Genomic DNA, 27,675 nt, shown 5'->3' with positions numbered 1-27,675 from the left:
TTCCAAGTACCTGGTACAGGAGATGATTACATAGACCTTTCGCATACACTACTCCATCTCAAGGCTCAAATTAAAAATCAAGACGGTTCTGCAGTTAATGCAGCTAATGTAGTGGCACCAGTCAATAATTGGTTACATTCTTTATTTAACTAATTGGATGTTTACCTAAACCAAAAACTTGTGTCACCCCCAAATAATACTTATGCATATCGTGCTTTCATAGAAACTCTATTAAATTATTCATCATCCGCCAAACAATCACATTTGACATGTGGTTTGTGGTACGAGGATACAGCTGGTAAAATGAATGAAACTAATGAGGCAAACAAGGGCTTTTACAAAAGACAAAAAATTTCAAAGGATGGTAAGGATGTTGAAATGATTGGGCATTTACATGGGGATATATTCAATCAAGATAAATTCCTCATTAACGGGGTCGAATTATCTATAAAATTAGTTAGATCGAGAGAAACATTTAACCTCATGTCACAGAATGCAGATAATAAGTACAAAGTCTGATAAATAATTCAGTGAATAAAATAAAATATTATTAGTTTAATCGTAAAAGCGTAGACAAAGGATAATATTAGTCAGGAAGAAAACTACTGCCAGAACTAGTATTGCGTTATATAAAAAAGGATATTATTTTACATCAGTATTATTTGCTATTTAAGCGAGGTTTCTATGTAATTTCTTATTCCCAGTCAAAAATTATGCTAAGTTGGTAACATTATATCTCACGTCAAAAATCGTGGAAATCTCCTATTGGTAGACAAGACAAGACACTAGACATTTTCGTACTACCGCATACATTTCAAGCCATGTTTCAATAGGCTTCAACAAAATTATTGTGCTATATAACCGAATTCGTATTTTAATCTCATAAGATAAAGATAGTCATAATATCTTTAAAATATGGCACGTTGATTTGTCCTATATTGTTTTATGAAAGACATTCTGTATTTAGATACTTTAATAAAAAACAATGTATTTTTCACCAGTTTAGGAACATAATAGTTTTTTGGCTGCAAGAGTCTTCAGTTGTTGTTCATATAATTACAAATAATTAGTTTTTGTACGTTGCAAGCAATGAAGGCTGTGGGGTTTAGCGCGTTACTGTTTTTAATTTTAACACATGCTTTTGACTCAATTGCATCCAGCTCCGACACTAAGAGAGAAGAAAAGAAATCAAAAGGAGTGACAACATTCGTCAGTGCAAAATGGGAAGCAACTCCAATAGTTTTGGAATTAGCAGAGTATTTATCTGGAGAGAGTGGCGATATATTCTGGTCATTCGTGGATGGCATAAATTCATTGAAATCTAGTCTGTCTAGTCTTAGTAAGTCATAACATTATTGGCATGGGCTAAATATTCACAAAGTACATTTTATGTTTATTGTTTGTTAGGCTATATAATATACAAGAAAATGCATCTAGGTATAGCTTCAGATCTAAGATAACCTAATGACTTTAGTTAAATGACTTATATTTATTATCCATCTTTGATTCTTTGCCCAAAACTTCCCTAATAAACGTAAATTATGATTTCAAACTTCAATTTATGCTTAACCTTCTATTACAGATACAGACAAAGAAGTATATGATACATGCATTGGTATAGCAAGTTCATTATTAGCTCCAGCCCAGTTACGTATGGCTAAACTTGCACTTTCTATGCACTTAAATTCACCCACTGTACGGATGTTTGATGAAATTGCTACTCAAAATGGAGCTAAACAAGTAAAGTGTGATGTATTTGTTTCAATTGCATCAAAAAATATTTGTGATAATGATATTTTGAGGGACGTCCTTAAATCAACAAGCCAGTATGATGCAGTAAGTATTTAAATAAATGTATGCTTAAATGGGCTCTCTGTAAAATATAAATGATTGGGTTGAACCACTAATGGTTAGTGAAATAATAATTGTTTAAGTTGTAACAATGGAAAGTCGATAACATTATTCAGATCTTGGTATAACTAAACCTTAAAAATTACAATTACTCTTGCACCTTTAAATTTTATATAAAACATATACCACTTTTATACTAAGCCTGAGCTTTTTAATCGGTGTGTTCAGAGAGTGTTCAATTACTTGGAAAATTAATCAATAAGTCAATATTTTAGTAAAGACGGATAACAGCTTTCAGATGTCTTAGTTTTTGACAGTTTTTTTATTTATTACTTATCTGGCGGTATTTCAGGATGAACACAGGCTTGAAACATATCTGTTAGACCATACTTATCCAAGTAGCGACAACAAATCCCTTACTGCTATTTTGTATGGAGAGCTGGGCATGCCAGAATTTACAGTAAAGCATAAGATATTGACAACATATGCTGACAAAGGGTTAATCAACTATGTTGTCAGGTGGAATGTTAAGGTGAGAAATTTCTTACTAACTTTTGATTAATTCAATGATGCATCCTTAGTCCTTTTTTATAGGGGTGTTTCCCAACCTTTTTTCTAATGTCCCTTAAACTTAGCCTTTCTAAAATTTATTCCCCCCATATGTCTTATATATGTATAACATACTTCGTTTTTAATATAAAATTGAAATTTTCAAATAGCTCAGTAAGACGCATACCTGACATATGGCCTTTTTTTATTTTAAGCAAAGTTCTCAACATACTAGTGTTACTTGTGCACTTTTAAATATTGAATATTTTAGATATTAGTGACTTCAACGTTTAAGCTCAGTGTTGACAGTTGATATGCTTCTCTTTATCTACAAATTAAATGCTATTTAATCAAATCTTATTGTACATTGCATTGTGATAGAAATGAATTTTAATATATAATAATATTATAAATTACTTAAATTTATTACAGCCAAGAGGTAACCCTAAGCTACGTCTATCGGGATATGGAGTTGAGTTACAGTTAAAAAGCACGGAATATAAAAGCCAAGATGATGCGACTCCAAAAGAGTCTGACACTGATACTCCGGTGCCATCTGAGGAAGAAGATGAAAATGATCCCCAAAATCAAATAGACGGTTTCAACTTTGGTCGATTAAAGTAAGTTATATTTATTTGTTTAGTTAATAAGTAATCTAAGGCATTTATAAAACACAAATTGTATATAGTATTGTCTTTTGTTGACATAGCTGTTACACATTAAGAAAAAAAACGTAAATTTTTAAATTATATAAATAATTATAAGTTTTTAATAATAATACATAGCTTCAATCCATGCAAAAAGTGTTTTTCTTAATAAATTGTGTTTGTTTTACAGATAGGTGTCTAATTTTTGGGGTTTATTGTAGAACATTGTATTGTGTTGTGTGTGAATGTTGTGTTGTATTTTAGCTAACGAGCTAATTTATCTTTTTTGCCATTTAAAAACAACACCTAACAAAATAATATTTATTTAATTACAATAACTGCTAAACAAATTATTTTATATGAATTTTTAATATAACTGGGTGCTCCCTGATGTTAAGTGAAACCGCCACTAATGCACACTTTGCCAGTACACTTGCTTATTAATTTTTAACCATAAAACACATTTTATAATATGTTGAGATATGTAATATAGTCCTATAATTTTATAAACTTTTACAGAAATCTATTCCCCGCTCTTAGAACTCCATTGGAAAGGTTTAGGAGACATTTATCAGAAATGAGTGAAGAGCTGGAACCACTGAAGGTATGGCAGATGCAAGGTCTCAGTATGCAAGCGGCTGCTGCTGTCATCGATGCCCACGATGCTGGAGGCGATGAGGCTTTGAGAGTTCTTACCTCCATCGCTCAGAATTTTCCAATGCAGGTAATATGCCAGAAACTAGGTGCGTGAATCTTCAGGTGTTTCGTAAGTTCAAAACATCGAAGGCACTCCTCATATTTGGCCGTAAAAGCCGATGACGTTGTTAAGTACCTAATACATAGAATTCATCCGGGACCTTTGATTTTGGTCAATATAACCGGTTTGTTGTTCTAAACGGTGTGGTCGTAAATCGTTTTGACTGTACTTTAAATGACGCGGCATTTCGAGAACAAATTTATTTAGTGTTTTGAGTTTTAAAAAATGTTTTTATGATCTAAACGCGTTTTAATTACATTATTTACAAAACTAGATGTTTTGAAGGCTTTTCATCGTTATGTTGCTGATCGTGATTGCTGAAAACCACGCAAATGTCGAGTAATTTAAGGAATGTAATCTCTATTACAACGGAGTTATTCTAAGGCTTATGTAAAATTTTCAGTATTGTCTAATATATGTTAATATATATATATGTTATATATATATATTAACATATATTAGACAATATATATATGTTATGTTATGTATATATATATGTTAATGTTTCATAGCGAACTGATTTGTCATCTTCAATATTGGCAGCTGACATTGACACTTGACACCTTTCTTTGTAGACAAAGTCTTTAATACACGTGAATGTACCCCGGTCCCTTCGAGATGAGGTTCTATATAACCAGGATATATGGGCATCTTCACTCGGTCTCCGAGCTGCCGAGCCCTTGCTATTGGTCTCTGGAGCCCAATACGATGCTGAAGAGGTTGACATCATGGCTCTGTTGAACTCGCTGAAAGAAGATATTGGACCTATGAACACTTTACATGCAATTGGTATGTATAAATTGCGGTAAAACGCCAATCCGCCATCTGAACATTTTTCAAACTTGGATTTTTTGGGTCTCTTAAGATTTTCATCTTTTTTGTCTTAGCAGTTTGACTTTGAATAAATAGAAATATTTTTTTTATTAGCATTATGCCTTACTCTGTAATGAAATCTCTTTGGTGACGGTGCGGAATGTGTGGTGTATCTTCTATTTGTATCGTCACGTCATTTTATACACAAACATACTTTTTTTCATACTATCCCAATAGTTACTATCGAACTACAATGACGTAACAAAATTTTCAACATAAAGGTATTTTAGCAATGCAACAACCTCAAATCCAAATTGACCTGTATCGAACAATATTGTTTCCGTTGTAATGATATAATATTTTTTTCTAATATCGATTATTATAGAATCGTTCTAATGGTTATAAGAAAAATATTTGTAATATACTGATGTTAAAACGCTAATAATTTACTATTTTATGTAACTTTTTATGGTCTACCCACATTATATATATATATATATATTTTATGTATATTTTTTAATTTAAATATTTCAATTGTGGTTGTTTGATTGACTTTGTTGAATGTTTGTGCGATTTTCTATTCAAGTGAATAAAAAAAGCTCGTTTAATATAGTTTTTTGAAGTAGTTCATTACTTCAAAAGGGTAGCCTTTTAACTTTTCATAATCTACTACTTTAACTAATTCAATGTTTTTAACATTCCAGGTCTATCAAAAAAACTTATCAACAAGCTCATGTCGTTGGAGCTTGGTGAATCATTTACATGGGAGGAATATGGGTTGGACATCAGAGATACAGCAATCACGTGGTTGAATGATCTAGAAACTGATGAGAGATACAGAAGATGGCCGGCTTCTTTCATGGAGCTATTGAGACCAACTTACCCTGGTATGCTGAGAAATTTAAGAAGGAATATATATAATTATGTAAGTACTGCATGGATTATTATTATTAATAGACCATTCCAAAAAAAAAAAATTCTATTCGGAAAGTATCAGAGCTTCAAAGTCACTTCAGATGGTAATATTATTATAGATTGGTTTAAGTCAAAGAGTTTTATATAGAAAGTATTTACTACGATGAATGTTCATTGGCTCCCTGTTCTATAAAAAAAGGATGAAAAATTACCTCATTCTAGTCCAGACAATAATTCTGCCCACACTTTATAGATTATTGTTCAATTGGTTTGGAAATGACCGCTATTTTTCTTTTACATTGCCCCAAGTAATTCGCCATGTCAGCAACTGATAAATTCTCCAGTATTAAAATTAAAATTCACAGACTACATAGAATGAGTATTTAGTTTTAGACAAACCTTTTTTGAAACTGATAAATTCTGCAGTATTAAAACTAAAATTCACAGACTACATAGAATGAGTGAATGAGTTTTATACAATCCTTCTTTGAATCTAAATACACATTTTTTTTAAAATTAACAAGCGTTCTTCGCTTTTGATTTGAGAACAGTACTTTGAGGCAATAATAAAAAAAAATCTGTTCTGTTAGCTGCATGTATAAATGACATCTTTGGAGCCGTTCAAGTATTACGTAAGCAAGTTTACTGCAATTTATCTCCCCTTCCGCTTGTCAGCAAAAGTTAGCGAAGCTCTCAAAATATTAGTACACAAAACGTATTCATTTTTTGTAGGCATTTTTAAAAATTCATTTCGTTTTCAAGCATAGACAATGTGTTGGTAATATTTGTAAAAAGTAAATAATTACTGATGACTTAATCACCAAATAAGAAAATCAAAGCCGGAGGGGGGGGGGTCTTCCCCTCTATAGTGCTTACGGAATTCTAGAACGGCCCCTTTATTATAAAATAAAATTATCTATTTGTAGTTGTTTCCATTAGGGATTCATTACCCGATAATTACTAACAATTCTACTCATATTATATAGGAACGTTTTTATCTGTAACTAAAATGGAAAACCATAGACCAAATGCAATTTTTTTTACCATTATGTTGAGTGAAATAACTTCTTTTAAATAAACAAAAACTTCCTGCCCTACGAAGCCGTGGTTTGATTTTTTTTATTCTTTCAGGTGATAATAATAGATCCAACGTCACCATCTTCATTACCCCCACTTAAACTGGGTGAGACGTTGCTCAAGCATTCGACACCGGTTCGTGTGGGCGTGGTACTGGCCCCAAATAACACCCCATTGGGAATTGCTATACGCAGCGCTTTCAATTATGTAGCACAAGACAGGAATTCCAACAAGGAAGCATTCTTTTTCTTGACTCAGGTATGTATATAACTTTTATTTCGTAATTTACAAGGTTGTAACTATCGTCCATATTCTTTCTCACCACATGTCCACGTTCTCTCTAAATGCCATTGCTTGTGGAGGCGTCCATGCGTTGAGTTTTCTCTCTCCCTAAAGATGGTGAGGGGGCCATACGTCATACTTGTGAACGGGTGCTACTTGCGGTGAATGGTCGAACTTGAATTCGTGTATGCGGTGATGTTAGTTATTTCGACTATGTATTTGCGTGTTGTTCCATCGAGAATGTAAGAGCGGGCTCCAATTTCACCATGCCGCCTGCTGATAGAGAATAAAACTTTGTTTTTAATTTATTTTGTTATTATTAATTACTTAAGAAGTCATGGGGAACATGGTGTAGTGGTTGCAGCTCCTTACAGATGTGTAAAACAAAAACTTAGCGATTAAAAAGAGTGGCGGAGAGTTTATTGCCAGTTCCCCTTCGGCCTTGATTTGAGAACTGGCAGTAAATGTAAAATTAGAAGCATTTAATGTATTTTTTTTTCGTTCATAAGTGTACATTGTGTTACCTATATGAATAAATGATTTTTGACGTTGACTTTGGTGCGCACAACCAGCGCAGGCGCCAATTACTGACCGAACTATTGACAGATTAACTATGACAATTTATAATGTCTATGATATTCCGTGGTGTTACCGCGCTGTGTGATGACATCATGTTTTCCTTTTACATAATCTACATTTATTATATATTTCAATTCTTAAAAGGCCCGCAACGCATTTGCGATCCTTCGTACAATGTGATTATTAACATCAGATGAGCCTTCTGCCCGTTAGCCCCCTGTTAGTCATAATATTCCGAATTTATTTTTAGATTTTTCTTTCTGTACACTTACGAAAGTGAAATCAGTATATATGTCAAAAAGATTGAAAGAAAACAATTTTTAACCGGATTAAAGCTATTTGTATTATTATAAATTTGTAATTATTTACATATACACATGTCACGGTGACCACGCACGCTGTAAAGCACGCGAAAAAATTAAATTTTAAAGCTTTAATCCGGTTAAAAAAGTGTTTTCTATCAATGTTAACAAAAGACTACTATATACTAATACTATGTCAAAAAGATGTTGAATCTTGACATTTGAGTCTTTGTACAGTCAAGTCTCGACTCTGAATCGTAGGATGAAGCCCAGATGATGTACACATCACATATAGTACTAAATCTACGGCATATTTTACAAAATCTTTCATCTAAAATGTATGAAAATTGAAGTAAACGTAAGTGTTTCAAAAAATACAATTAAAACATATAAAAAAAACCATCAGCAAAACAGCAAATTAGGTTCGAGATAGGCACCTAACAATGCTTACTCTAAAACCGATCACTACCGAATATATCCAGCTCCGGATAAGCACTATTAAGTCCGTTAAAATTGCGAAGGATTTGAAGGAGAGCTGCTTGGACTCCTGGGTTGGTTTTTGTAGGAGGAGTTTGCAAGATATTTCTGATTTTAGACATAGGGAATGAGTAAGAGACGTCAATTGTAATATCATGTAAGATTTAAGTATATGATTATTTAGCAGTGTATATAAGAAGATAAAATCGGCTAAAGTTCTCCGACCATACAATGGTATCATATTACATTTTTTTAGTCGCTGATACTACGGGTGTCTATATGAAAATCGTCTGCTTATAAAAACTAGTTGTCGCGTATAAGATCTTTAAATGCTTTCACTTATTGATCACCTTTACCTCTAAAAGGTTACCAATGAACCGTGTCGTCTAAAGCCAAGTCTCACAGTCAAAACTTACATGTACGCAATTTGACATACAGTATTTTAAATCTTGACCCAAAAGTGTCAGGCGTAGAAGGCAAATTTATTTTCTACATAGAACGACTCAATAATACCTACACTGATAATTCTCTTAAATATAACAAATAGGAGGCTCGCAAGTGCGTTGCCGACCTTTTAAGAAAATACCTGATACCTGCCTGCAGCTGAGTTTAATTATCGGACGTCAAGGCAATATACAAAACACCATCCGTATCACCTCGACGTCCGTCGTTCCACAACTGAGCGTTTTCTAAGGCAGTTTTTGCCGCTCATACATAGTGGTGACAATGTGGAACCAGCTGCCCACTGAAGTAGCAAGGAAAGAGCGCACCAATTCTTGATAGGCCGGCAACGCACTTGCCAGTCTTTTGGCAATGTGAGTGTCTATGGGCGGCGGTATCATTTAACATCAGATGAGCCTCCTGCCCGTTTGCCTCCTATTACATTTAAAAAAATATATATGTCTAGATCTTATAGCTAATAATATAATAAACAGCTCTTGTGAACTCAGCCAGAAAAGTTAAGTACATACTTAACTTTTCTGGCCTAATTTCTTTAAGTACATACTTAAGTCTGAATACATATTCAGACTTGTAAAGGTGATGCAACGACCGTATCATTATTTAACTATGTTTTAGCTTTTAAGCTCATCGGAAGAGGAGGAGCTTAACTTCGATCTTCTTAAACGTCTTCTGAAGAAGTTTACAAATTCTGGTGCAAATGTGGATGAGATCATTTCTGAAGATTCCGAATATAATTTTGGACATCAACTGGCTGAGGAGTTCGTTGGGAAACTTGGTGCTGATAAATATCCCCAGGTAAGATAATATACCACCAGTGGCAATGCCAGTGGTGTATGTATGGACCCTTTTGGGTAAAGGCCTTCTGAACTTTCCATTTGGATCGTTCGACATTGTGTTACCTATGTTAAATAAACGACATTTTCATTTAACATTAGATGAGAACTGGGGATGTTCAAACATCCCCAGTTCAAGTATTAAGTAAGCAGACTTATGCAATTTATCCCCCATCGTCTTGTCAGCAAAAGTAAGCAAAGCTGTCAAAAATAATAGTACATACAACGTATTAATAATTTTGTAGGAATCCTCGAAAATGCATTTCGTTTTCAAGCATAGACAATGTGTGGGTAATATTTGTAAACCCTCCCCATATTGCTTAGAGAGCGTTCAAGTAGTTCGTAACGAATTTTGGGAGGGGGGGGGGGGGTGCGTTCCTCTTGTAATACGTTACGATGCGGGGCGGGGATTGAATTACGCGTTATTGTTATAATTATTTTCCACTTTCCAGTACTTTACACCACATAATTTTTGTTTGTAAGTTGTAAGTTTTTGGTATAAAGAGTCACTGGGATTGGTCACGAAACGTTTTACTATTGGATACAGAAACGATACGGCGCGTTCATGGGGGGGGGGGGGGCAAAAATATCGTGACGTAAAAAAAAATTGCGTGACGTAATACTTGAACGCTCCCTTACGTCATACTTGAACCCCTGGGCAGCAGGGGAGTGTCATCTCTCCTTACCTAAAAAGGGTCTTTATTAACTTATATGGTGTTTTTTTAATGTAATAGTAGGCAAACGGGCAAGAGGCTCACCTGATGTTAAGCGATACCGCCGCCCATGGACACTCACATTGCCAGAAGGCTCGCAAGTGCGTTGCCGGTCTTTCAAGAATTGGTACGCTCTTTTCTTGAACAACTTAAAAAAACTTAGTAAGTTTAAAAAAAATTACAACGGAGTTTTTTAACTAGCAATAATAAATTGTTCATTTGCAACGAAATTGGTACATTCAGATTGATTAGTATAGTCACACAATCGGGCATAAAAAATAAACTTGCAAATGTTATATTATGAGTATGTCATAATAATAAGAGCAGCAAAACTATAATGAATAATGTCGTCAAAACTCCCACGTACAAGGGCACATTGCAAAAAGTTTTTTTTTTAATTTGATTTTAGGTCTTAGTAAACGGTGTACCGTTATGGGATGAAGGTCCGGTATCATTGACGGCGTCAGTCGATAGTTTGGAAGAGGCGCTAGTGACGTCCCTGTCGCGGCATACGGGACGATTGCAAAGGGCGGTATTTCGAGGTGATCTGTCAGATTCGGATGACGCCACAGACTATATTATGAAGCAACCGCATATTATGCCCAGGTAAATACGTTGTGCCACAAAGTACGGTTTTTTAACAATAAATAGGTTAGGTCTTTCCCTCTCTTTGACATCTTGTTGACATACACTTAACAAAAAAGATACATAAAATGCTGTCCGGGAGAAAGCCACCTCTAAATTTTTCCACCCTAATTAATTTATGATTGCTGAATATTTACAATAATTGGCAGAGAAAGAAAGAAAGGAATCGGCAAAGTACCTCCAGCCACCTCCAGGTCACCACGAGAGCAAGCCCTCGTGGCTTGTGAAATTGCCCTCCTTTTATTCAATTATGTTCACTTTTTGTATTGTAATGCAACGAAGTAATAATAAATACATTATTTTAAGTCATCAAAAAAGCAAAAAATTACTTCCTTCTGCCATTTCCTTCCGCAGAACCGTCCTATGTTCTAATGCTGCTAATCGTAGCGTGTGACTAGCCAATACATTTTCTTATCCCTTACTAGCAGATTTGCACTGCACTGGTGCGGTTCAAAATTTTGCAATAATTATATCTCTAGATACATATTTATAGTTTGTAAGAATACACTTAGTTATGATGAGTTTGCCCGTTGAAGTCTAGGATCAGATTTTAAAACAAAAATATTTTCTAGACTGAACCGTCGAATTTTGGCCACGGATCCATCGCAATATTTAGACTTGTCTGGAGTACCATCATCGCCCGAATTGTTTACTGAGGACAAAATACACAAGTTGATGCATTTGACAGGTACGTCTTGATTGCTCCGTATATGATCATTGTTCCGATTACTATTTGTCCCTGTCAAAGTGTGTTCCACATTCTTTCGGTCATCATTCATTACTTTATCATTAATTCGTTCCTCGTTCATTCGTTCACCCTGTTATACGTTAATTTATTTATTTGCTCTAGTGTAATCTGAGAGCATTTTTTTATAATCATAAATGTAAAACTAACATGAATGTATGGTAGTTTGATTGCCTTGATTTGATTTGATTATTAGTTAAAACTGAGTTAAGAAGACTTCCGGTTCATAGATAATGGTTAAGACGTAAAATTATAGGCAGAGACGCACTAGCTACCGCCCTACCACTACTCAAGTATTTCGTCAAGTCGGCAAAGGTGGAAAAAATAACTCAAACCATATGGGTCATTGGTGATTTGAATGATAAAAGGACGCGGGACTTTTTGAAGAATGCATTGAACTTTATGGTAAGGATAAATGTATATATAGTCCAGGATATATTACTGTCGTGTCGTGTGTATTGTGCGTGTAGTCAACTACCACGCCTTTATTATATATGAAGAATTTAAGTTTTATCATTTACATTTTGGATTGATCTTCCAAAATAGGATGTGATAAAAAAAAACGTTTATTTGCAAAGAAAGCAGTAAATTTTAAGAAAACACATTTTAAACGGATCGAACCTATGTATTATTATTATAAACTTATAATTATTTAAATAATTTTTAATTTAATTTTGTCCGACGTTTCGCGTGCTTTACAGCGTGCGTGGTCACGGTGACTGGTTCTTAATGTGTAAAAGCTATGTTAACAAAAGACAAAGCAGTACATTGTCAAAAATAAGCATGCAAATGTCAATATTTATTTATTACTGTCAACGCCACGCTGTTAAAGCACCTTGCCTTTAACAATTTTATCACCATGAAAGCATTACACGGCAGTGATCTGTGAAGCTGATTAAATAGTTTGTTAGTCATGGCGTAACAATTTTTTTTGATACATCGTAGTGCAAGATGCAGGCTCCACGTATTAATCAATAACGTATGATATTAATCTATAAAAACATCAGTAACATCCCACGTAATGCTGTTTTTACGAGCGGGTGTTATGCGCACATGGGCAGTCTGGTGCACGTTCACTGAAGCCAGTAGATCATAAACTAAGGTATTATATTTTAGAGAGAATCTGGTGGAGTCCGAGTTGCCTTCATACCTAATGTTGATGGAGAATCCAAAGTTGATCAATCGTTGAATAAAGTTGTCATAGCGGCGTTAACAACACTCGAGCCGGCGAAAGCAACAAAATATGTTGCCCAATTGCTTGATGATGAAGGATGCCATGAGAGACAGGATTGCGATATACTGGTGAGTCTTGTGTCTATAAAATACGAATTGTAATTGCAACGAGTCGTCAATTGCTTTTTTTGCAGCATTTACAATATAATTCTAAATATGTATGTTTAGCCCGAGCTAGTGAGCGCGTTAAACAAGCACGCGTGGGTGCTGAAAGCTGCACGTATACTTTGCGTACGCGGTATGAAGCTACGAGCGAGTGAACGTGCACTGGTGTACAATGCGAGGTATATTGGACCGTTGGCTGACAATGAAACCTTTTCTTCGGACGATTTTGTGCTACTGGAGAGGTATGTTCTATTTTTTGCTTCTACCCGCATTTCTTTAAAATTAATTGATATTTACTCACAATCGATTAGAAAGAGAGGTGGAGAGTTTCTTGCCATGCCAGCGTAAATGTCCATAACATTCTCCTTTTGTTTTCTTTTCCCTTAAAAACTTTGTTTTTTTTAAATATTGACGTTATTAAGTATGCGTTCACAATGTACCATTATGAATAAATGAATTTGGATTTGATCTGACATTTTGTAAGAAATACCCTAAAATAACATGGTTATTATAACTCTTATTTCGTTTTGGACCCAACTGGATGCTCCCAAACCCAATAAACCCATGCCTATATTAAGGATTATTTTTTATTATTATATAAAAATAAGTTATTAAATTTGAGTTATTGAGTTTACTAATGTAGTTTATGTATTTCCATAGATACAGCAATCAAGTGTACGGCGAGAAGTTAGCTGAAGTTTTCAAAAAGAAGAGAACGTTAACAAATATCGAAGATGATGATGATGGTAAATGACTCTCTCTACTTTCTCTTGTGTTTCTAGTCGTTTAGGCGATTGTTTTTTTTTAATTTACACTAATTTTAGTAGCTATATGTGGGGTGTATGCTACCCCGTAGAAACAGTTCGCTTTTCTGGAATAAAAACATTAAAAAAAAAAAAAAAACTTCCAATTTTTCTTTGTTGACAAAAACATTCCACAGAGTACAAGGAATTATTAAAAATTGGTCATGCAGTCCTCGAGTTTTGAGCCAATATATTTTACGATTCATTTTTATTAATATAAATAGATTATACATGACGCGACATACACATTTTTAATATGGTTAATTTGTTTAGATTTTATTTGTTGCGTTATTAAGATACTTGTTGTTGAGTAATTGTTATATCAAAAGTTATATATAGAGACCCATAACATATTGTAATAATTCGTTACTTTTAGACAAGGGTATGATAATAATATTGTTTGAACTAAGTAAGAACTTCAACCTAAACGAGAAATTCGACTTTCAATTCGAGCAAAATTTTTGTTACTTATTGACATAACTTACGTGTATATATGTAGTATTTTTTTTTAAATTGTCGTTATTTTTTAGATGATTCAATATCCGATATAGACACGGAAAAATATTTCAAAGTTATATCGATATTGGCGTCGCGTAGTCCACGAACAAGGACACCTTTGCCTACCGGTCTGAAGACTGAACATTCCCTGGTTGAACTGCCGCCTTTATACTCTGATGAGGCAGCTATAGAGGTAAAATAATGATACAATTTAGGGTCACAGCACACTCATCAACTCGAGCCGTTCAGTATTGTTTGTATGAAACTCCCTATTGCAATGCACACTAATCGAAATCTTTAACGTAATTGACTCGCCTCGAAACAGGAACCGCGATGCGGTGAGTGGTCAACTTGAAGTTCCTGCGCTTACGTCTCGTCAACTCCTGCCCCCTGTCGTCTTCCTCTTCATCAAGTTCTATGGCTATGATAGCCATCTCAAGTATTGTAAACCGGGACGTAACCGTGCGCTACATTTAACGTTCGTATTCAGACTGATCTGGTGCCAACCAGGTCAGCCAGCGGTCGGCGAGCCGCAAGCGTGGTGTTGACGTACGGGAGCTCCTGTTACGCTTTGGCTACGTGCATACTTTAGGTTGACGGCGAGACGATAGGTGATACGGTGATAATCCCTTTCCGAGTACAGACTAATATTATTAAGAGGAATTAGATGTAATAGAAACAGCGATGCCAACTTTTACAAAACGTTCCCCCTAGGATCACCTTCGAATACCCCCAAATATAGATTTAAGCCCCCTAAAGTTTTTGTTGTTTGGTAAAAATATATACAAGTAGTATAAAATATCTGTTATTTCTATCTTGGAGTAGTACCTTTTTAATATTTCACGGCCACACTTGGAGTTTATATTTGGTTTGGTTCGAGACTTTAATTGTGTAGAATCATGAGAAAAAAATCTTCTGAAAAGTAGCCCCTAAAAATCCCCATGGACACCTTTATTCTCCCTAAATTTGGAGTAATCCCAATGTTGGCATCACTGAGTGGAAACTATTGGAAAATATAGAAACTATGTTCGTTCACTAACTTAAAAAAATATATATAAGACACAGAAGATGTAGGAATTCTTCTAAATAATTTAAAGATAAAGCATAGAGTCGATAAAAATTAATAAAAAACAAATTAAATTTGAAATATTTTTGTTATAGATCGTGGCTGTGGTCGATCCAGCCTCGACCGCAGCTCAAAGATTGGCCCCATTGCTCCTGGTCTTACGACGTGTTATTAACTGTCGTATAAAGTTGTTCCTTAATCCTCAAGATAAGAACTCGGATATGCCATTAAAAAGGTAATAATTGAAGACATTACCGTGAGAAATAAATATAAAGTATTTTCACTAATTGTACTATTTGTAAAACTTTTTATAATACAATTATTGTTTGGTCCTTCGAGCCGGATTTTGATATTTATCTCAGAAATAACAATGCAAATCTATAAATAACAAACAGAGCGATAGTTTTAAATAAAACCGGAACGATATTTTAATTTAAATTCCAATTTGTATGGAAAAATAGAATGTATCTAACTAATATGAAAACTTTTTGCTTGAATTAGATAATAAAATCCAGTGGCGCTATAAATAAATGTAAGCCACAGATGTCATCTGTACTTTTAATAAATTCACAAGAGTCCTGTCGCAGGTGGTCAGTCTTCTGTGTCTGACACGTGTCATAATTTTACAACATACGTTTAAACAATTTATACACAATCCCATACAGCAAAAGTCCATTTATGCTGGACTGATGCAGCTGTGATTCGAAGTTTTAGATCTATAGGCCTCTCAGATTTTCCATCTGATTCGTGATATTCGTGATCATTTGCTTTTTTTGATAGGCAAATAGGTGATCAGCCTTTACCTGACACACGCCGTTGACTTGTTTGAGCCAAACGCTGGTTTCCTAACTTTATCATACGAGATTGCTGGATACATTACCATTTATTGCTGGGTGTTAAAATTGAACATTTTTTTGAATGAACAGTTTCTACCGATACGTTTTGGAAGCGGAACTACAATTCACACCTTCGGGATCCCTCACCGGTGGGGCGATAGCCCGTTTCAACCGCTTGCCCCATGCACCATTATTGTCTATGGAGATGCGGACGCCGCCCAATTGGCTTGTCGAATGTGTCAAGTCTGTGTACGATCTTGACAATATACGTCTAGCGGATGTCGAATCTCTGGTTCACAGGTAAATTAAAATATCATAAATTGTAAAATATAAAAGACAGTTTGATCCTTTTTCATGTTTGTAGGTATTTAAGGAAATTTATACATAATAATTATATATATATATACTGTATCAATTTAGTGATTGACCGCAATTGCAATAAAGCACTCGCAAGTTAATCAAAAATAAATCAATAGCGTTAAAACCTTTTTAGGTCTGGGCCTCAGATTTCTGTGCCTGTTTCATAATCATTGGTTAATCAAATAGGCAAGTAGGTGATCAGCCTTCTGTGCTTGACACATGCCTTGACTTTTTGGGTCTAAGGCAAGCCGGTCCTCACGATGTTTTCCTTCACTGTTCGAGCTAAAGTTACATACGCACATAGAAAGAAAATCTATTGGTGCACAGCCGGGTCTCGAACCTACGACCTTAGGGAAGTTATTAATGAATTCTTGTTTATCTCGGATAGTTGCGATAAGGCTGTCAGTCGCACCAGGATATTTAAGTTAATTGTGTACAAACAATGTGAATAATTTATATTAAGTTTTACGTACGTACATACGTACGTTAAGTGCTCGTAAACATTAACAATATTAACAAGAACAAACGGTATTTTTATTTTACTTTGACTTAAGTTTGGTGGCGCTTGTTGTAGGATGAAGCCAGTTGACATGTGTGTTAAACGTCTTTAAAACATGAACATATAACTAACACAAACTAAAGGGGGGGGGGGGGGCTTAAGTAGAGGGGTTTGGACGCTAACAAATTATTACTATTACTAAGTATTGAAGGCTTTTTAATCTAAGAGACATTTCAATATACGTCTTATCGACCTATTGGACACGAGAATGTTGTATTACAATTTATGAGTGTGGGAAAAACTAAATTTTGGCTTCAGTGTGCGATGCTACCATTTGGTTTGCGCTTCTAATTATTAACTAAAATATTAATTTATATCTATATAATTTAAGTAATGTTAATATAACACACGTAAGATTTTTTTTTAAATTAGGTATCATATGTAAATCAATATGACATAGGGTAGATTCAATAAGACTTCTGTGTAAAGAATAACCCTGATTTCGGTATTTTGTTTCAGCGAATTCGAACTGGAATACCTTCTACTAGAAGGCCATGCATGGGACACGGCCCTGGGTACGCCACCCAGAGGCCTCCAACTTATCCTCGGATCCAGAGACAATCCAGAAATCATGGATACTATCGTGATGGCAAACCTTGGGTACTTCCAACTAAAGGCGAACCCTGGGGCATGGATCCTTCGACTTAGACCTGGCCGCTCTGAAGAAATTTACGAAATTGTTGGGTATGTATATTATTTTATAAATGTGTTATGAACGTTGATTAGTTAAAAAAATATATGTGATAATAAACATTACTAAAATTTCCAAAATGCTTTATAGTCCCGCACTAGGAAGGTTCATAAACTTAGCCTGTAGTATAACTTTGTAATGTCAAAACTGGTATATCTGGTATGTATGATATTGACATGCAGGAATTTAGGATGCCACGACTCTGTGGTCCACAGTCTAATTTGTATCTCAAGTCACTGTTGAGCGCTGTCAAATATGTCAAACTTCATACCGAAAAATTGACAGCTCCTGTAACCAGTTTTTGTTTTGATTGTATATGGGTTCGTTCAAAATACGGGTCTTAAACTTTAGACCTTTAAAAGTATAGTTTTATGAATAATAAATGAAAAAAACATGAAGGATAGCTTTTAAATGTCAAACGCATTTTTTAATTTTCTTCCAGCATTTTTTGTTTTTGCCCGTATCACCTATTTATATCATTAAATAATATTTATAATTTGTTACCAACTATACAAGGTAACAATTATAAATAAAAAAATTAAAGAAGTCATAAAAAAACAGTGGCGCTACATTCTTTTAGACTTTAGATTTCTTTTCTACTTCATGATCATTTATCTCAATAGGTAAGTTGACATAGACCTAACATTTATTGCTAACGCAACAGACACACACACAGAAACACGAAATATAATAATCAAAAAAGTAAAATTTCAAAAAGTTATGGAAAGAAGAAAATGATACATTATATGTGTGTAATGTGTGTGCGCTGTGGTTATAACTGACCCTGGAACACGATATGGAAATATCTGAATCTATTCTAAATATCTGAAAATATTTATTTTGTATTATTTCACAGACACGAAAACACGGACACGCCCTTGGGCAGCCCCGATATACAGGTGTTGATGAGTTCGTTGCGCAGTCACGTGATCAAGCTGCGCGTGAGCAAGAAGCCAGAGAAGCAGCATCTCGATCTTCTAGCTGAGAATGATGAAAAAAATACAGGCGGAATATGGAATTCTATCGCGAGGTAATAATATTGACAATCGCTTACTTGTGACTAAATACTTTTTATTTAGGAATCTATTTTGTATCTTCAATGCCTTATAAATTTATTAATAGCGATAATATTTTGGTCTTTAATGCTGGCAGTATTTCCTAGGTGGAAATCAACAGCTCTGGGGTCAAGCTACCAGGCGTCAACCTAAATCTTTGATTACGGCCCAAGAGAACTGTTATATTAATTTCTGTGAAAAAAAAACTTAGGTGATGCTTTGTCTGACATGTGTCAAATTTTGTGCCAAAACCAAGCGGCTAGGAGTTTTCCTTAACCATAAAATTAATGCATATTTGAGATTTAAACACAAAAACGAGTTTATTTTAATAGTGGATTTAGATATTCGAGCGACCGTCATCCGTTCTAACAGCAGAAGCAACACGAGATTTTTTTTTGTATTAATTAATACGTTCAGAAAGTAAATTCAGACCACAATGAATATTACTACATATATTTTCAGCTCATTCGTGGGTGGCGAGGAGCAGGAAGGCCAAGATGAAACAATCAATGTGTTTTCGGTAGCGTCGGGGCATTTATATGAACGCTTCTTGAGGATTATGATGCTGTCCGTACTTAAGAATACGAAGTCGCCAGTTAAATTTTGGTTTTTAAAGAACTACCTCAGTCCGTCACTCAAGGTATGACATTTTTGTCAAACTGCTTATAAGACGGTTTAAAGTCATAAAAGTCATTAGTTAGGGAACAAAATCTAAAAAGAGTATTAGAAATGATTTGATACAAAGATTATAGAAATAAGGCTATGTAGAATATAATAAAAATTAAAAAAAAATCTATATATCTACATAAAATTTAAAAAAAAAATGGTTTTGGTCCTTCGCTATCTGTTTCGTGATCATTTTCAAATAGGATCAGCCAGATCTTTACATAGACTTACCTTAATGTGGTTTAAGTTTTCATTTTATTTGTTTATTACCATTATTGTTCTATCTTTTAGTTAGTTATTATTAATATTTAATGTTTAGTTATTATTATTATAATTTTTTGTTTTGTTTTATTTTTATTTTCTTGTGGTTGTTTGTTTAGTTTTCTCCATTGATATATTGCTAATGTTCTAATTTAATTGATGAATGTATAAATAAAGAGTTTGTTTTTTTTATATATTCAAACTCAACTCAACTCAACGCAAACTCTTTATTTATATTACAGGCAAAAACTACTGGACTTCTACAAAAATTTCACCATTACAAATTTTGAAAGATGAACTTTTAGCCGGCGGAATATGGAATCAAATATACTAGGATTTATAACATTTCAGGACATTTTACCTTATATGGCAGAAGAGTACGGTTTCTCGTACGAATTGGTTCAGTATGTTTGGCCTCGATGGCTGCAAAGGCAAAGAGACAGGCAAAGGACGATATGGGGATACAAAATACTCTTTTTAGATGTCCTCTTCCCTCTGCACGTTAAGAAGATCATTTTTGTTGATGCTGACCAGGTAAGTTATATGTAACACAATACGAAGGTACTATATGAAGATGGGTAGGATTTGGGACCGAGGATCTTTATCATGTCCTTAGGACTTGTACTTGTCCAGGGTCAAATTCAATAATATAATTTTCCTTGAGACCTCCGGACTTATCACTTCTTTCACTCTCTTTCTACCATGATATCTACATACGACATAATTGGGACTGTCTATTTCACGTATTATCTTCTTTATATCAAAAACTATGTGGAACCAGCTGCTTCCTTCTACTGTCTTCAAGCGTACCAATTCTCAAAAGACTTGCAACGCATTAAATTATTGTATTTTAATCAATTGTTTTCCTGGAGTAGAATAAAGCAAACGGTTCCTTTATAAATTGATTATAACTTGTTTATTGGATGTTTTATAGGCTTTGCTAATTATTTATCAGATATATACAGTTAAAATTGCTTGAGTAGTGAAGTTCTTTATTACGAATAGCTTTCTTTGGGTGTAGACAGCAGTTACGCGTATCATTTAATTACATTTTGTCATTAAACAAGTGTAAACTGTCACATATGCCAACTGTCACCTATGTCGACTGTCACCAATGTCAACGGTCACATTTGACAACTGTCAAATTTGTCAAATGTCACATTTAGTATTGTCTTTTGTTAAAATAGCTTTTACACATTAAGAAAGTTATAAGTTTTAATAATAATACATAGCTTTAATCCGTTCAAAAAGTGTTTTCCTTAAATGTCACCTTTGTCAATTTTCATCTATGCCAACTGACACTAATGTAAATTGTCATCTAAGTCAGCGATCACCTATGTCAACTGTTACCTGTGTCAACTGTCACCTGTGCCATGCCAACAGGATGGTTAAAAACCCTTGTTATTAATATGTTTGATGATAGTTCAAAAATATGTACTGACTTTTAGATTGTACGTGCTGATCTCAAAGAGCTAGTCGATTTAGACTTAGGCGGTGCTCCTTACGGGTACACACCATTCTGTGACAGTAGGCGGGAAATGGAAGGATTCAGGTACGATGAACACAAATAAAGAAATGTACTTTATAATAAAGAAAATAACTAAAAATAAAAAAAAAATCATTAAATTCAGACCATTATAAGTCCATATATTGTTAGTAGAGTAATACTTATAGCTATGTTAGCAAAATTATTAAAACATTTAATTCATAAATCTCCGTTGATTCGAGGCACCAGGTACATGTATATGAGCCCAGTGTCTCAAAACAGCATATTCGGGTTTATTAGCTATAACCATCAAGATATTGTTAGTTAAACTATAAACTACTGATAAACTTACTTTAATTATTTATTGATTATAAACGAGAATCCTATAATCATATCGTACTAAGCACTTGGTCTCGACTCTGGTTTAACCAAATGTCAGACTTAGAAAACTGACCACTTCGTTTTAAAAAAAATTAAGTGGCGCTACAACCATTTAAGCCTGGGCCTCAGATTTCTGAATGTGTTTCTAAGTTTCTTTGAGTCTAAGACTAGCCGGTTTCCTCACGATGTTTTCCTTCACCTTTCGAGCGAATTTTAAATGCTTACATAGAAAGTCCATTGGTGCAGCCAGGGATTGAACCTACCACCTCAGGAAAGAGAGTCCCACGCTGAACCCCAACACGGCTCCATTTAAATCAGTTATAAAAGACAACTTAACAGATGGTTTTGCTTATAAAGAAATAACGCTGCCTGATTACAGGTTCTGGAAACAGGGCTACTGGCGCAACCATCTTCAAGGTAGAAGTTACCACATCAGTGCCTTATACGTGGTGGATCTGAAACGATTCAGACGTATTGCGGCTGGTGACAGACTACGTGGTCAGTACCAGGCTCTGAGCCAGGATCCTAACAGTCTCTCCAATTTGGGTATGTTTTTATGGCTGGTAGCCCATCTTACAGTTGCTTTAAGATTTTTTATTAGTCTGTTATGTTTTAAAGTAATGGCAGTTGTGATGGAGGAGCATAATTTTTGTGAATACATGTACAGGGTTATGGGTGACGTTATGAGGTGATAGGAATTTAAACCCTAGTCATCCATTATTGGAGAACTAAGGAAACGTAATATTGTATATTTTTTTTCGTTTTTAGGGCATTTGTGTACGAAAATATTGAAATAATTCGTCTCGTTTCGCATTTTTAAATTTGGTTAAATAATGTAATATTGTTAAGGGGCCGTTTAGGTATTACGTAAGCACTAGGGGGGGGGGGGGGTATTTGCTGCTCTGACACCTATTACCTACACATTGTTTATGCTTGGAAACGAAAGAAATACGTTTATGTACTCTTGATTTTGAGAGAGGGGGGGGGGGGGTTCAGTAAATCTGCTTACGTATCCTAAGTAACCAACCAATAAGTTCAATCGTTTTTATAATTCAGAAAAACATGATTAAAATTGATTCTTTTTGATGATGCAATTTTTATTTAGTTAAAAAAAAATTCATAATTAACAATTGTAATCTCAAATTTCGTATTAATAAAACTTTTTTAAAGAATGTTGTTACTGTGAAGTACACGATGGCCTAAACAATTTAAATGTGTTACCATATAGTATATGTTTTAGTTTCCATTTCACAGATCAAGATTTGCCGAACAACATGATACACCAGGTAGCGATAAAGTCTTTGCCCCAGGAGTGGCTCTGGTGTGAAACCTGGTGTGACAACAAATCTAAAACATATGCGAAAACTATTGATCTTGTAAGTACTATATATATAGTAACGTTAAAACCTTTTTTGAGTAGCTTTAAATAATTTTAGGAAGCTCAGAAAAATATATGAATTTTTGAAACCTCGCTGGCAGGAAATGTTAAAAAAACACAAAAAATCTCGGAACATGGAGATTTTTCGTACATACACAGGTGTGAGGATTCTAAAAAAAAATATTTACGTCACCCTGTATAGTTGATATTTTATTGAATAAGTTTAATAATTAATTATTACACTACAGTACAATAATAAAATTACATAATATTAATATAATGTTAATAACATACTACATATTATAATATATAGTTATTTTTGATGTGCCTGGTTAGCGGATATTGCATATATCCAGTATGATTGCAAAGACCAGTTTCAAATAATTGTTTAGTATGTAAAATTAATTTAGAAAAACAATTAAAGGTATTAATGGACTTTTGAACAAGATTTTTTTATTAATTTAATTTTTATTTAAGTTACTTTTAATAAAGTAATAGAAGTTTGTGCGTGTACTAGTGTACACACGTAAGAAGTGACAATTTCTTTATGACCTTATTTTTCGAAATATGATCTACTGCAGCTTTACAGAAATTGGTTAAATAAGATAAAGTTTAACAAAAGGCTTTTATTATCATAGACATGAATGCAAATAATACAATTATTTCATTTTACCTTTTTACTACTACGATTATTAGATTAATTGAATTAGAATTATTACTATAATTGTTATCGCTATTATATATTTTTGTTATTAATGGCTTCGAATCTCTTCGAATCAACCATGATAAAAATGGCGCGTAACGGAAAAATGTGACGCGTAACCGAAAAATGTGACGGTATTTTTTTCCAACTCCGATAAAGAAGTTTCACTTCAAGAAAACTGGACATCAAAGTACCAATTCAACTTTCGATTCAAGACAGAGTAATTATATTTAAAGTGAGCTTCACTATGGCAGTGTCCAACATCACGTGGACACGATTTATTGATTTATTTGAGTTATCAAGGCTCGAATCCTGGGAAAAGTTTTACTCATAATTTCTAAATTTCAAGTCTACAATATCCAAGTGTTTTTTTATAGTGCAACAACCCAATGACTAAGGAGGCTAAACTATCGGCTGCGATGCGTATAGTACCCGAATGGAAGGAATACGATGCTGAAGTTAAAGGCCTGCAGGCGCGGGTACGTCGCGGCCTTTATCAGAGGAATGACTCTGATCAGGTTAGTTAATATTAAAATCGAAATGTATAACGTATAATAATTTTTGGATTTTTTTTCTATTATTTTAAAATTAATATATTTTTTTCAGGAAATCGAACACAGCGTAGAAGATACACCCATTACGGAAAAGAATTCTGGTAAGCAATTTTAAAAAATTACATTTTTCAGTCAGTTTAGATCACTACTATGGAGTTTGTAACACCAAAAAGTTTAAATTTCCTCTATTATATGAATGTGCCGTAGAGTATAGATAAAAAAGTCTTGCGCGGTTAGTTTAACTATAACATTGAGACAAACTTCCTGCAATTTAACTTTATTTATTTGACATATGTCTAAACTACATACACAAAAGCCAAAACGGAATACACTAACATAAACCACTTTTAATTATTACCTACATTTAATTTTTTTTATGATGCATTGATAATTGAAATAATGTAATATAAAAGTAGAAAAACGAATTTAAGAATCTAATAAATGATACCATGTTTTTATAATATTTTTAAACATTTTTTAGTTTATATATAACAGTGTTAGGTCTATATAACGACACTGAAAGGACTGTATTTGATGGCGTTATGGAGAGTTGTTAATGGACAGAAGAAAAACGTATAGATAATCTATGACTCCTACTTATTAGTCTACTTATTCTTCACGTGCAAGCAATCCCAATTTGTAAACAAAATAAGGAATTCCTTACAAAGTTCGTATGCATGATGCCGACAGTCGAGTTTATTGCGGGGTTGGATAATAAAGCAACAATAGAACGTACAAAACTGCGCAGTTTTTACTAATTTTAGCAACTTAAAATGTACTTTATTACTCAATTGCTATCGTTATTGAGAGTGGGTGTAATGCTATGTAGAATGTATCATTATATGGAAGACAAGCTTAACAAACCAAAGCCAATTGATTTCGACGATTTTTTAAATATATTTTGTCTACAACGTAAACTGACTATACTATCTGAACGATGTTCTGGGTTCATAACGATCTCGGAGAGAGCAATCCACTGGATTAACAATTCACCTTATAAACCAATACGATAATGTAAAAACCAATGGCGCTACAACCTTTTTAGGTCTGGGCCTCAGATTTCTGTATCTGTTTCATGATCATTTATTAATCTAATAGGCAAGTAGGTTGTCAGCCTTCTGTGCCTGACGCAAGTCGACTTTTTGGCTCTAAGGCAAGCCAAGCTTCCTCAGTATGTTTTCCTTCAACGTTCGAGCGAATGTTAAATGCGCATCCAAAAAAAGTCCATTGGTGCCGGGGCTCGAACCTAGGACCTCAGGGAGGCGAGACGCATGCTGAAGCCACTGCTCAATACGATAATGTCGAAAAAATATTAAATACATAATATACACAATATCTCTACTGTGAACTCTCTATCCGAACATATAAAGATGTTGATAGCGCCGGAGACAGCCTCCAGTAAGCTCAGCATCTTTGATAACGGTGATCTGTTATAACTGTTTCTGGCCCTTGGTTATGAAAAACATAGTTATTAATTAATACCTCAATTTGTAAGGGAATCCCTGAAAAAATATATTTTTTTGTTTCAGGTGAACACGAACACACAGAATTATGATGACTCACTGGTATATTTGTTATTTTTTTGTTAGGTGACAAAGGACAGTTTAAGTCAATTTTGTAGATTACGCCATAGAGAATGATTGATCACCATAGAGAATAAAGATGTCAAGAGTTTTGTTACATTTTGTCGCGACGAAAATAATTTGGAAATATATTTTGCGATCTCTTCAGCAATCGTATATTTTAATTAATTTATAAAAAACTATAGTATGTAAACCTTTTTTTTATTTATCGCGTTCATACACTCGACCCATGGCTATAATTAAAAGTCAGAATTTTTTCTTGTTTTAATTATATCTGATTTTATTTTTTATCGAGGTCAAACTCGTGACGCAATCCCAAAAAATTATAACAGTTAGAAGGAATTTTCAAATTTATCAGCGTATATGGTCCATTAATCTGTGATCAGATTACCAAGTTTTGACTATTTGTATAAAAATCATATACTTGTTTTGAAATAAATTGAAAAAAATACGACAAGTTTAATCAATTATCAAACAAACGATTTGAATACTAAAACTAATTATGTTTTATTAATAAGGTATTTTTTCTTACATCGCTTTCTTCTCTTTCCGTCAAATTGTGTGTCACGCTGTGATGAAAAAATACACACATAACACATAACATGATTAGATTTATTTATTGAGTAATATCGTGATTGAGTCATAACATAAATTACTACATACTTTTCTTGGCCGGTAACAGCGTTGCTGCCATAGATATTAGTATTGCCAGTAAATAATAATTAACCATTATAAGGGGAATCCCTTGAAGTCATGCAGATGCAGACAGGCAACTTGATAATTTCTCAATAAAACACTGTATACTAGTATCTATAACATACAATTCTAGGTTTTAATATCTGTGACACAAACGTAGGAACAACTGATATGATAGGTTTTGTTACCTGTACTATTAATATAATATCTTTGTGAGATACCTAGCATTCAGAACCGTTCGATAATTAATTAATAATGTAATAAAAGTAAATACATTTTAGTTTGTTTTTTTTATTCGATGTTTAACACCAAGAAATTACAGAAGATAAACAAAAACATTACAATGTCAGTATGACATTTCAAAATGGCGACGGTAGTACCAATTTCAGCCGCTAAGAAAAGTATGTGGTACTGTAGTAATTTCAGAGCTCAAGTTGTCAAAACAGTGATATTGTACATTACAAGTATGGTTGCCGCTGTATTTACCGTCGGTGACTGTCATAAATCTCTTTATTACGTGCCATTATTATCGGTACCGAGTCGTTCATTATCACTTAAAGATCGAAATGAGTTGATATCCGATCGGAAGTATTCCGTTATAGATTAAATTCGTTTATATAGTTGTATTAAATGTCTATGACTAGACTTGATCAAGGTGATTTAAATTTTGTTTATGATCAGGCATTACGTTACGTTATAGTGGAGATAATTAGTTCTATAGAAAATAGGGTCTGTTTTCGTACAGTAAACGAATATGGATGCGTCGAATATTTGACGATTTTGTTCCTTAAAACAGTTAATTAATGGTGTTTCTATTCTTGATTGTTCCTTAAGTAACAGTTTTAAAAAAAGTACTTTTTTATATTAACAGAATTCGATTTAAATATGTTTGAAGTATCATTCATTGTAATCGATCTTTTTAGCGGCTCAATTGAAGCTGAAACTGACAGGTGTCAATTGTCATCTATCAAATTGGCGCTACTTTGTGACAGAAAAATTGTAACCAATCTGTTCCACCGTCAAATAAGATTCTTGTTTTATTTCTTAAATTTCTTAAAAATGTGTTTGGCAAGTTTCCGTGAATATTTTTTTGGCAATTTTTTTAAACAGCTTT

At 33.9% G+C, this 27,675-nt stretch overlaps 1 protein-coding gene across 1 annotated transcript; it reads left to right on the top strand.

The window, feature by feature from the left end:
- The first annotated feature begins 804 nt into the window (after nucleotides 1-804).
- Nucleotides 805-27,675, top strand: LOC123717623 (UDP-glucose:glycoprotein glucosyltransferase). Its single transcript, XM_045673706.1, has 28 exons — nucleotides 805-1,339; nucleotides 1,583-1,836; nucleotides 2,204-2,383; nucleotides 2,833-3,020; nucleotides 3,567-3,771; nucleotides 4,380-4,593; nucleotides 5,322-5,542; nucleotides 6,664-6,867; nucleotides 9,327-9,506; nucleotides 10,667-10,863; nucleotides 11,475-11,590; nucleotides 11,904-12,052; nucleotides 12,764-12,949; nucleotides 13,049-13,227; nucleotides 13,646-13,731; nucleotides 14,319-14,479; nucleotides 15,448-15,587; nucleotides 16,279-16,488; nucleotides 17,567-17,791; nucleotides 18,655-18,828; nucleotides 19,316-19,493; nucleotides 20,132-20,314; nucleotides 21,229-21,332; nucleotides 22,027-22,193; nucleotides 22,902-23,023; nucleotides 24,106-24,246; nucleotides 24,335-24,383; nucleotides 25,812-27,675. The coding sequence occupies exons 1-28, from the start codon at nucleotides 1,090-1,092 to the stop codon at nucleotides 25,835-25,837; spliced, it is 4,689 nt and encodes a 1,562-aa protein (XP_045529662.1). The 5' UTR covers nucleotides 805-1,089; the 3' UTR covers nucleotides 25,838-27,675.

Source organism: Pieris brassicae, chromosome 13, assembly GCF_905147105.1.
Source record: "Pieris brassicae chromosome 13, ilPieBrab1.1, whole genome shotgun sequence".
NCBI lineage: Eukaryota > Metazoa > Arthropoda > Insecta > Lepidoptera > Pieridae > Pieris > Pieris brassicae.
Note: the sequence above shows the minus strand (reverse complement) of the source record. Positions and strands in the feature narration are given on the sequence as shown.

Bases quoted from the DNA above. Each gene is read 5' to 3' on its own strand.
- LOC123717623 (XM_045673706.1), top strand. From the start codon at position 1,090: ATGAAGGCTGTGGGGTTTAGCGCGTTACTGTTTTTAATTTTAACACAT. The intron at 11,591-11,903 runs GTACGTCTTGAT...GTAAAATTATAG, and splicing joins CAAGTTGATGCATTTGACAG to GCAGAGACGCACTAGCTACC. The intron at 14,480-15,447 runs GTAAAATAATGA...TTTTTGTTATAG, and splicing joins CTGATGAGGCAGCTATAGAG to ATCGTGGCTGTGGTCGATCC.